Source organism: Rhinatrema bivittatum, chromosome 3, assembly GCF_901001135.1.
Source record: "Rhinatrema bivittatum chromosome 3, aRhiBiv1.1, whole genome shotgun sequence".
In the NCBI taxonomy this organism is placed as follows: Eukaryota; Metazoa; Chordata; class Amphibia; order Gymnophiona; family Rhinatrematidae; genus Rhinatrema; species Rhinatrema bivittatum.
In genome coordinates this window covers 140,858,278-140,870,738 of record NC_042617.1, presented here as the reverse complement: position 1 = coordinate 140,870,738, position 12,461 = coordinate 140,858,278, and the positions used below count along the sequence as shown (strand labels likewise).

At 41.2% G+C, this 12,461-nt stretch overlaps 1 protein-coding gene across 4 annotated transcripts in view; it reads right to left on the bottom strand.

Moving 5' to 3' along the window:
* Nucleotides 1-12,461, bottom strand: part of RALGAPA2 (Ral GTPase activating protein catalytic alpha subunit 2) — a 1,327,630-nt gene that overhangs the window by 980,205 nt on the left and 334,964 nt on the right. For all 4 annotated transcript variants that reach the window (XM_029593760.1, XM_029593759.1, XM_029593761.1 and 1 more), the window contains exon 16: nucleotides 1,285-1,449. In XM_029593760.1, the coding sequence (XP_029449620.1) occupies nucleotides 1,285-1,449 (165 nt within the window). The remainder of the gene's footprint in view (nucleotides 1-1,284; nucleotides 1,450-12,461) is intronic.

The window sequence follows — 12,461 nt, the reverse complement described above, 5'->3', positions numbered from 1 at the left end:
AATATGTGGGAAGACATAATTAAGAGGTAACTTGTTTATGGGATAACATTTATGAGGTAATATGTTTAACAGGAAGTAGTATATTTAGCATGAGGTAACATTTATGGGTAACATATATAGTCAAAGTGGATGGTCTTGTCAAAGTGAAGGGTTAAAGGGTAGCATAAAGGTAACATGAGGGTAGAAAGTTGTAAGAGGAAAAGATTTCAGAAAAAATTTACATTGAGTAATGACGAGGGTAACAAGAATTATAGCAGGTGGAGGGGTTTATGGAAAACTGAATACTGGCTGAAGTTGGGAGTTGACTGCTGGCTAACGTTAGTTGCTAAAAGAGTATGGTAGCGCAAAGGAGCTAAGATGTGAGAAGGGGAGCTGGGCTATGGCTTGTTTGAACAGCCAGGTCTTTTTTTTTTTTTTTTTTTTTAAGGTCAAGGGCCAATGTTCCTGGCATAACTCTGGGGGCAGGAGTTCCATAGAGATGGCCCTGCTAAGGTGAAGGCGCGTTCCTTAGTGGAAGTATGGTGAATAAGTTTGGGAGGGGAAATGTGGAGAGATCCTTTGTAAGCGGATCTGACAGGCCTTTTTGAAGTGTGGAGGCACAGGAGTCTTTTAGCCAAAATGAGTGCTGGTTGTGAATGGTCTTGTGAATAATAGGAAGACTCTTATGTAGGATTCTAAAGCGGATTGGGAGCCAGTGGAGATCCTTGAGGAGAGGCGTAATGTGGTCTTTTCGGCGAGTGTTGGTTAGGATTCTGGCGGCTGCATTTTGGAGCATTTGTAGGAGTTTAGTGGTGGTTGCGGGGAGGCCTAGAAGAAGGGAGTTGCAGTAGTCAATTTTTGAGAAAAGGGTAGCTTGGAGGACAGTGCGGAAATCGTAGAAGTGGAGGAGGGGGGGTTTAAGTTTTTTTTAGGTCTTGGAGTTTAAAGAAACAGTTTTTTGTTGTGGTGTTAACGAATTTTTTTAGGTTCAGCTGGTTGTCTAGGACAACGCAGAGATCTCTCACTTTGAGACTGTGGTGGTGGAATGGACGAGGTGGGAGAGGTTGTTGTGGTCAGGCGAGATAAAATGTTACTGCATTCTCATAAGAATAAGCCTTCTTTCTTAGTAAGAAACATCTCACTTTCAAAGTCAGGAGAAAAATGAAAAACAAAAATACAGAAGGGTGAAGGTGAGTTTTCATATAAAAATATGAAATGACAACTTTCTTCATAAGTTTAGCATTGACATGCATTAATTATTTTGCAATTAATATAGGAAATAACATTACAATTCCTATTACTAACCTGTTGCTTTTTGACGGACTATGTTTCTTGCTTTCTCAACTCCTGGAGCACCAGAGGTGGTAGCACTCCTGAATCTCATGGGCTCCAGAGTATCATGATGACTTCTCCAGCTTAGAGAAAATGATCTTCCAACTGCATTCCCCTTTTGAGAATCTTGGAATCCACCTTGAAACAAAAAGTTTGAGCAGTAAAGTAGGTACTATAACTTTATTCAGTAACTGCAACAGAGTTTCTTACCTTTAACAAGAATTTACAGAGGACAACAGAATTTCATTCCTTACACATGGGTGACATCATCAGATGGCGCCTAGAATGAAATTTTGACATCAAGCTTTCTAAAAACATTGAGCACACCCAACTGGGCATGTGCAGCATACTGTATCTCCACATATTCACACAGGGACTTTTCAGTCCATAATTTAGCTTACACAACTAACTTCAAGGTGAGGCAGGCAGAATTTGTGAGAACTGACATCTTGCTGTTCTCAGAGAACACCTGTTAAAGGTAAGCAACTCTGCTTTTTCTAAAGACAAGCAGGATGGCAATCCTCACACATTGGAATCCCTAGTTACAGATTGCCCCGAATGGAGAAAAGGGGGAATACTACAAAACAGTGCTAAAGGAAAGAAACTGTTTTTGGTGGCAACAGGCCATTTTTTAATTTTCTGAGGTTTTTATTTTTTAAATGTGAGCAGCCTGGAACAAAACCAACTGGTCCCAAGGGAAATGGAATAGGGTTCTACACCTCAAAGAGACTCCTCAGGACAGATTGGATGCCACAGTAGGTTTGACCAGAGTCCATGTCCAAGAATTAGTGCAATCAGAATGGGTGAAAAGAACTCCACATTGCAGTCCAGTATATCTCCTCCATGGAGTCCAATCTTAGGTGGGCAACTGACACTACAATGGCTCCAATACTGTGAGCCTTGACATTGCCCACTAGATTCAGACCTGCCTAGGCAAAAAGTAGCATATAAATATAAACAACAGAATTAAATGCAATCTGCTAGACACTTAAAGATACACTTGGTAACAGCAATTCCAGATTTGGAGGAGTCAAATGAAACAAAAAGCTAAATGGACTTTCTAAGGGCTTCAATCCCCTCCAAATAGAAGGTCAATGCTCTTTTAAAATCCAAACTGTCTAGAGCTTGTACACCTTTGTCAAAATGCGGCCTGGGAAAAAAAATACTGGAATGGCGATTGACTGTTTAAAGTGGAAGTCCAACAATACCTTAGGAAGAACCAATCTATTGTGAAAAAACTTGGTATAAGGTGGTTAAGTCAATAGTGCCTGGCAATCACTGTCTTTGCAAGCTGAAGTGATTGCTACCAAAAATATGACCTTCCAGGTCAAATACTTTAGTTCACAGGCATCCATAAGCTCAAAGGGAGCTGCCATCAACTGGGTCAATATCATATTGAAGTCCTAAAACACTGCAGGAGACAATGGGAAGCTTTAAGTGAAGCAAGTCCGGAATGAAACTGACCCTAAACGCTGTATAGAGATGGCTTTACCAATTACGTAGAGGTGGTAAGCGCCAGTGGCACCAAGGTAAACCCTAGCTGAGTTTGTTTTAATACCTGACTTTGGAAGAGGCAGCAGGCAATAGATGTTTTTATGTGGAGCAGGAAAGGATCTAGAGCCTTTCCCTCATACCAAAAGACAAACCTCCTTTACTTCAACCCATAGCACTTTCTCATGGAGTCCTTTCCTGGAAGCCAGAACACAGTCATCTTCAGAAGATTGGGGGTTGCAGAGCTATCCTCTGAATATCCAGGCTGTGAAGACTAGGGACCTGATCTTGGGATGGTGCAACAGCCCTATCCTTCAGTGACAAGGGTTGGGGAATTTACCAGCCTGATCAGATTTCTAATAGACATCTCTCACAGGAGTGGAAACTAAATCTATCTCAGCCAATGGTCTCTGAGTTTCAATAGGATCTTTGCCATTAGAGACACTGGGGGATATGCACACAATCTCTGTCCTCAATTCAGGGAAAAGGCATCCAAAGCTAGTTTGCCTTGTTCCCTTCCTAGGGCAGAACCTTTCTATTCAGAGGGGACACAAACAGATCTAACACAGGTGTGTCTCACTCATGGAATTCTGGTTTGTAACCCCACCACCCCTGTATCCAGGGACCACAAGACCTGAACAGCCTGTCTCTGCCATGACATTCTCCTTCCCTGACAGATATGCAGCTCTGAGGACCATTCCCTGAGAGATTAGAGTTCCATATATGGAACAGATTCAAAAGATACAATTCCATTCTTCCTTGCTTGTTGACGAACAACATTGCCATATGACTGTCAGCCTGGTCGAGGATAACTTTGGTGGCCAATCAATCTCTGAAAATCTTCAGAGTGTGTACCCTATTGCCCTTAGCTTTAGGAAGTTTACCTAATAATGTTTTTCCTGAGCAAACCAAAGGTCCTGGGTGCATAATCTGTGTCATGGGTTCCACCAGTCCAGGCTAGACACATCTATGTTTAGGACTATTTGCACTGGAATAATTTGGACAGGTATATACCTGGTCAGATTGCAAAGAATCACCCAGAAGGATAGGTCCATCAAGCCCAGCATCCTGTTTCCAATAGTGGCCAATCCAGGCTACAAGCACCTGGCAAGTACCCAAACACTAAGCAGATCCCACGCTACTGATGCCAGTATTAGCAGTGGCTATTCCCTAAGTCAACTTGATTAAAATCAGTTAATGGACTTCTCTGCCAAGAACTTATCCACACCTTTTTTTTTTTATATATATTGGATTTTAACATTTATCTACAAGAACTAAACTGTTCCAGCAATTTTGGTGGATTCAGCAATTATTTACCAAATCATTTAACATACATCCAAATCAAAAGCAAATTTATACAAACCACCAAATTTAAAAAATAAGAAATTGGAAGAGAGAGAGAAAAAAAATGAGCGATTACCAAAAGAAAAAGATACATTTCAAGAAAATAACTCTTGAACTACCCCAATTTTAATAATTATGTCTGCGGCTCTACTTGCAAGCCCAAGAGAAGTTTAAGTTGCTCCGGGTCAGTGAAAATATATCTTTCATTATTATGTCTGACAAAACATCTGCAAGGGTATTTAAGCAAAAATTGCTCCCCTTTATCAAGTATAACTTGGCTATATACTAGAAATTGTTTTCTTCGCTGCTGAGTGTTCCTGGCCAGATCTGGATAAATCCAAACTTCTGGCCATAAAAAATCACAGATCTGAACTTAAAGAAGAACCTTAAAACATTCTCTTTATCCGTCAGAAAGGCAAAGTTCACAATGAGAGTTCCTCTTTGTTTAATCTCATAATCTTGAGAACTTTGGAGAAATTCTGATAAATTCAGTGACTCATCTAGTGGTAGTGGCTTTTCTTCTCTTTCAATATATGTTTGTTCTTTCTTCTGAGAAATGTAATAAGCCTTATTCAACACAGGCATACACTTTGAAGACATTTTTAAAACTTGTAATATGTAATTTTTAAACAATTCCACAGAGTTCACCTGTTTTATAATGGGGAAATTTAATACCCACAAATTTAATGCCCATATATTATTTTCCATATTTTCTTTGAAGTATCATTCTCTGCTTTAATTTGTTGGAATTGGATTTTTTCCACTTTACTTAACCGACTACCCAGGCTCTCAGTTAACTTTTCTTGCTTCTTTAAAGTTTGGGAATTTAGTTTCAAGGTATTACTTATTTCTGCAGCTGCTTCAGTCAAAGTTGATATCGAAGAATCCATTCTTAAATTTAATTCCATAACATTTCTAGAGTAATCACTGGAGGTTTGATGATTACTTTTTCACTGACCTGTGCTCTTGGATTTATCCCCAATTCCTGAAGATTTACCTGGTCAGTGTCCTTCGAGATCGATGTACTAGCCGCCATTGATGTTAAGGGAGGTAATCAGAAGGCCCCAGAGGCAGACATCTCCTCAATTGCCTGTCCGCCGGGTTCCCTCTCCACGCTCCAGGCATCCTCTCCCTTTGCTTCCTGAAGGCTCACCGATTCCAAGGCAGGTTTTCGGGCAACCCCCAGTTCCGGTGCTGGACTCAATCCGCCAACTCCGGGAGGAGATGGTGTAGCCGGAACTCCCAGACTTAACGAGATCTCTTCCACCTGGAGGTCGAGACCTTGCTCTAGGTCTCCGGCCTCAGCGGTCATCACTTCGGGAGTACTTGGGGATGCCGCAAAGCACTCCGCAATGGTCCTCTGCACTGAGTCCATGGTTGAGGTAACTGGAGCAAACTTTAATTTTGCTTTTCTCTTTGTGTGTGGCATCTTATTCACAAAGTAGGAAATCTTTCAGCAGGAAAAAAACTAGAGAGCCAGGGCAGAGCATACTCGTGATGTTCAAGAGTCAGCCATTTTGTCTCTCTATCCAGACCTTTTTAAACCCAGCTACATTAACAACAAATTCCAGAACTTGTACGCTGAGTGAAAAAGAATGATCTCCAATAAGTTTTAGATGTGCTACTTGCTAGCTTCATGGAGTACCCCCTAGTCCTTCTGTTATCCGAAAAAGTAAATAACCGATTCACATTTACCAGTTCTAGACCTCTCATGATTTTAAAGACTTCTATTATATCCCCCCTCAGCCATCTCTTCTCCAAGCTGAACAGCCCTAACTTCTTTAGCTTTCCTCATAGGGGAGCTGTTCCATCCCTTTTATCATTTTGGTCACCTTTCTCTATACCTTCCTCCAGTGCAATTGTATCTTTTTTGAGATGTGCGACCAGAACAGTACACAGTACTCAAGGTGCAGTCTCATCATGGAGCGATACAGAGGCATTATGACATTTTCCATTTTACTCACCATTCCCTTTCTAATAATCCCTAACATTCTGTTTCCTCTTTTGACTGACACAGCACACTGAGCCAATGATTGCAATGTATTATCCACGATGAAGCCCAGATCTTTTTCCTAGGTGGTAGCTCCTAATATGGAATCTAACATCGTGTAACTACAGCAAGGGTTATTTTTCCCTGTATGCAACACCATGTACTTGTCCACATTAAATTTCATCTGCCATTTGGATGCCTTATCTTCCAGTCTTGCAAGGTCCTCGTGTAATGTATCACAGTCCGCTTGTGATTTAACTACTCTGAATAATTTTGTATCATCCTCAAATCTGATAACCTCACTTGTCGCATTCTTTTCTAGATCATATATATATATATATATATATATATATATATTGAAAAGAACCGGTCCAAGTACAGATCCCTGAGGCACTCCATTGTTTACCCTTTTCCACTGAGAAAATTGACCATTTAATCCTACTCTTTGCTTCCTGTCTTTTAACCAGTTTGTAATCCACGAAAGATCATCGCTTCCTATCCCATAATGTTTTAGTTTTCTTAGAAGTCTCATAAGGGACATTGTCAAGCGGCTTCTGAAAATCCAAATTCACTACATCTACCGTTTCACCTTTATCCACGTTTATTAACCCCTTCAAAAAAAATGAAGATTTGTGAGGCAAGACTTCCCCCTTGGGTAAATCCATGCTGACTGTGTTCCATTAAGTAAAACAATGTCCCACAAACAGTACTAAGTGTGAGTGGAAACCAAGATAATCCTACTATATACCACCTCAACCACAATAATTTTTGTATATAATTACAGATAGACCATCATACAAGGCTTCATCAGTAGAGTGCATTTAAACACCTTAATAGCCTTCAGCCTTATATATAATCATAGGTCTTTTTTTCTTTCATGCTTGTAATTGTCCAAACCTTTTAATCTTTTTTTGTATTGTTTTTCTTGCAAATAAAATTCACCAATATCAGTTAGACAGCTATTATAACTTATCTCATCAGGAACAGTCCCACTTTCAGGTTTCTCATCATTGGTCTTTTCCGCAGCTTCTTCAAACTTTTCAAACGTAATAACCAAGTTCTTCATCAACAGAAAACACTTGTCATAACCACCGCTGACCCGGGTCTGTGTTTCAAACTTTATGTTCTTCTTCAGGGTTTTCACCCATTCGGTTGCTGCATGCATTCAATCAGGAAATGCACGTCTTTCTATATCTACTGGTATCTACAGGGGTTTTAAATCTATAAAAGTATATGTGCAGTCTGTACTGTGTCTAAAATCCATTACTTAATAAAAAAGTTGTACCAAAAACTAAATCTGAGCAGGTGCCAATGTTTCAGCTCTCAGAACTATTAAAGCTGCTTGGTGCTTTGCTTCAATAGGCAGTAAACTAATCCCTAAGTGTTAGTTTGCTCTAAGTGATACCCTTATACTTTTAATTGTCCTGTCTCCATTTTGTAATCAGTATCTCTCTGCTTGTGACCTTGACGTTCGCAGGCATCGTTAGGTGGAAGAGAGCTAGTGGAGGCTACAAAGTGTTCCAAACTGCCTCTAGTAAAGGAGGAGAGAGGAGGGAAAACTATTGGCTGTGAATTGAGAGCAGGCAGGTGGGCTACCTAGTAGACCAGAAGCCTGTAATTTCTTTAAGCAGTACTGTATGTGGCAAAATATTACTTTCTAACAAGCTGCATGCTGACCTTGTATATAATATGGAATTAAGTTGTACTTTTCTCCCTAATATCCTCCTCTATTTTAAAATATATTACACCAGCTTAACACTTTAGATCATATTAGGGGGGAAAGGGGAGACTGGAGTGGGACTGTGAAACGAGAACTGTAAGAGTATGTTTCTCAGTGAACCCAAAGCACAAAACTGCATGTAATAACTAACTCAGTATAAACAAATCATAAATGTATGACAGTATTTCTCTCTCATAAAAAACTAAATGAATCTTCGCGTGATCCATCGAGATGACTTCCAGCAATAATACCAGATGTATACCAGTAGCTGAAATTTGGACCCTTGGAGACTAACACAATTCCCAGGACAACATGGAGGATGAGCTCTCATCACCACAGGAATGCTTCGGGGATACAAGGCTGCCACCAGAATATCCCCAGTCAGGATTACATATCAACAGAGATCGATACTTCTTGGCTTTTGCTCAATGCATGTCACCAGAGCTTTATGATAGTGCAGTTAGTGTAGCTGGGTTCAAAAATGGTTTGGATAAGTTCTTGGAGGAGAAGTCCATTAATGGCTATTAATCAAGTTTACTTAGGGAATAGCCACTGCTATTAATTGCATCAGTAGCATGGGATCTTCTTAGTTTGGGTAATTGCCAGGTTCTTGTGGCCTGGTTTGGCCTCTGTTGGAAACAGGATGCTGGGCTTGATGGACCCTTAGTCTGACCCAGCATGGCAATTTCTTATGTTCTTATGACTGAACCAGTCTCTCTCTTGGGTGGAAGGAGACAGGTAATGGTCTCTCCTCTAGGTCCTACAAAGTATTCTATGTCGAGGGAGATTGATGCTCTCTCGATGTCAATGCACCACTGGCATTCGCTGTAGCTCCTGGTCTCTCAATGTTGATGATGCCAATACCAATACCGATGAGACAAACTTATAAATCCCAAGGCGCTTTTCCATAAGGTCAAGCCAGGAAGAATGCCTTCGAGGGGTCATAGTTGTGCAGAGGAAATAGCTCCAGACAAAAGGTACATCTATTATGGGGCTCCAGGATAGATATGAACGTTTCACACAGGGGCCCTTTTCAAAGCCACTGGTTTTCTTTTCTTTCAGGGGCACTGACTGAAAAGTTAACACAGCAAAATCAAATGACTCAGGGGTAAATTTTTAAAGGGCTGCACAGGCGTCCATGTGTGCGCACGGACGTGCCGATTTTATAACATGCGCACATCACTGCGCGCATGTTATAAAATCTGACACCTGTGCGCTCAAATGCCCACTTGCACGCTCGGGGGGGGGGGGGGGGGGGATTTTTTTTTTTTTTTTAATGTGTGCGGTGATGCGATAGGGCCTTTGCTCAGTTACCCCCAATCCGCTCCAATAAAGAAGCAGACAGGTGGAACTTCCCTATCCCTCTACCTAACCTTCCTCCCTTTTCCCCTCTCCACCCCAACTCCTAAACCCACCATATCCTTTTTTTTTTGTTTCACAACTTACCTGCTCCTCTGAGCAGAAGTTATTCACACCAGCCAGCTGCCAGCACGCGCTTCACCAGGATCGCGCAAAATGGCACTTTCCTGGCCAGCCCCCACCCCTGGCCCACCCCTTTTGATTTGAGCCGGACTTCGACATATACACAGAGATATGCGCATGGCCAGGGCCCTTTAAAAACCCCTGTGGCGCACGCATAGCCCGGCCATGCACGTATCTCCACATTTTTACACCCACTGGTATTTTAAAATCTAGCCGTCAATGCTTAAAAAAAACCTGACTGGTGCTGCCTCGATACTCTGATGTCTGTGCACCATGCAGCCACCAATAAAGGAAAGACAACTTACAAACAAATGAATAATCTACCTAGGTAACTAAAGGGAGAAGAAAAAATCCTGTTCAGGTCCATGAAGACCAATTCTTGTACTTTCAAGCAGCAGGAAAGTCAAAAACATGACTAGTAGGCTCCAAGGAAAAGATAAGACTGAAAAGGCCCCTGAATTGACGCATGGTAGTATAGCATGTTGTGCATGCCCAGTAGGGCATATTTAAACTTTTGAGAAATCCTGAAAAAAGAAGTCTGTGCTGGGCTCCATCTGATGATGTCACCCATGTGTGAAGACTGACATTCTGCTTGCCCTAAGAGAAATCCTAACATCTGGCAACTCCACACCCCTGGAAAGGGTAATATAGATATCCTTTGCAACCTAAACCACATTATTCTTAAACAGAACATGAAACTGGAAAACTCTTATTTAAAGTTAAAAGAAAAATATATTTGAATGAAGCTTTCTGAAACTTGCTGTATGGCTGAATGGAAAGGGCTATTAGTGCAGTAGAAATTATTTGTTCCTTTAGAATATTTTTTATTCAAAAAGATTTATTTCCAGCATTTATCCAAAGTTAAGGTAGGACACAAGAGCACAATCATAGAATTCACTATGATACAAACACACACACAAAAAGCAGACTAGAACTGCGAAACAAAAAACTTACATAAATAATTCCTGCAATAATCATTCAGCAAAGAGAGTAGCCTATGATTAAGGACCTTCATTTTCAGTTTATTTTGCCTGGAAATTTCAAAGTTAAAACAAAAAAAGTCAGTGGTAAAATGACTGTCTTATAAAAAGAGAAAAATCTATGTAAAAGTAATTTTTCCAACCATTTCTTTTTTGCTAGAACATTGAAATTCCCAGGCAAAATAAAATAAAAACTGAAAATTAAGGTCTCTACTAGATATGTGAATCGGAACCGGAATCGGTTCGGATTCCGGTTCCTATTCACATGTTGGGTTTTTTTCATCGGGCCCAATCGCGGTTTTGTTTATCGGCTGCGCCCGAGCCAATAAACAAAAAACCACCCCGACCCTTTAAAACTAATACCTTAGCTTCCCCCACCCTCCTGACCCCCCAAAAAACTTTTTACAGGTACCTGGTGGTCCAGGTACCTGGCGCCATCTTGTGCTCCTACCATGTGACAGGGGCTGACCAATGGCACCGGTAGCTCCTGTGACATAGTAAGGGCAAAGGCTATCGGCACCATTTTGATTACTGGCAGCCGATGGCCCGCGTGCAGGAGATCGCTCCTGGACCCCTGCTGGACCACCAGGGGCTTTTGGCAAGTCTTGGGGGACCCTCCTGACCCCCACAAGACTTGCCAGAAGTCCAGCGGGGGTCCGGGAGCGACCTCCTGCACTCGGACCATCGGCTGCCAGTATTCAAAATGGCGCCGATAGCCTTGGGCAAGTCACTTTACCCTCCATTGCCTCAGGTGCAAATTTAGATTATAAGCTCTAAAGGGATAGGGAAATACCTACAGTGCCTGAATGCAATCCGCTTTGAAGTGCCAAAAAGCAGAATATATAAATCTAAATAAATAAGTTGGGTTTTGAAGAAAGCATAAACATGCGTGATTCTTTGCTAGAGAAGAAACCAGTGGTAACATTAGATAGGATGGTATGCATTCTTGAGTATACCCCATTTACTCAGAATGTGGTCCTCTTTATTAGAGAACTTGGGCCTTTTTTGTTTGCATTTTCTATTTTTCCAAACCTCCCTTATTTGCCTATTATAGTGCTAGAAATTTGCAAAATAGTTTTGTATCAGCCTTTTTGGCACCAGAAGATAGTGAACTGGTTATTTCAAGGTGAGGTAATCACCCATGTGGTACCTGTAATGTCTGTTACTTATTTTCAGAGTTTTTACATTCTGTTACTTCTGTTAGGTATCCATAAAATCTTCTATAACTTGTCAATCAAACATTGTGATAAATGTGATCATGTGCCCTTGTGGCTTATATATGTGGGGAAGATTGCATGGGCACTAAAGATACATATATTGAGCAGTGGAGTAATCTTAAAACACCCGTATTAAAGCACCATTACTCCAGCATTGGTTGAACATGCAACAATTTCCTCAGGATTTGCAGTTTTTTTTCTCACAGCAGCATTCTCTGCATCCCAATGGGGGTAATATTTAACGACAGCTGGTACGGATAGAACAAAGATTGATTTATTGGCTGAATTTGGTTATCCCCTGGGATTTGAACATGAGGCTTGAATGAGGCTTTTTTGTGACATTCAGGTGCCACAGAGAGGACTGGGGGAGCCTTTGTTGGTGTTGCTTCTGGATGTGGGTTTTAAATTCAGATTGGCTGTTACTGTGACTGAGTTTGGACATCGACCGGCTGGCTGAACTGTCAGTAAAGTATTTGAAGCATAGGGTGTGGATGGTAAAGTGTTTCATAGAGAGTTAGCAGTACTGCCAATTGCCTTGATTAATTTTTGTGGAAAGCATTTAGGTTAGTAAGTTTTCAAGCTTTTTTGTTGATTAAACATTTGTTTATTAATAGCTTTATTTTGGCAGACAACTTCATTTATTAAGTGAGTGACATAAAAGCGTTTTTGGAGTATTTGTGATTGGTTAAGATAGAGGGAAAGTAGGAATAGTGTAGTGGTTAAAGGAGGAGGAATAGCCTAGTGGTTAGAGCAGTGGGTTACGAACCAGGAGATCAGGGTTTGAGTCCCGCTGTCACTCCTTGTGACCGTGGGCAAGTCACTTTACCCTCCATTGTCTCAGGTACAAACACACGGGCCGATTCAGTAAAGCGGGAGAGCGGGCGAATGCCTGTGCGCGAAATTCTGTACTTGAATGAGGCCCGGCG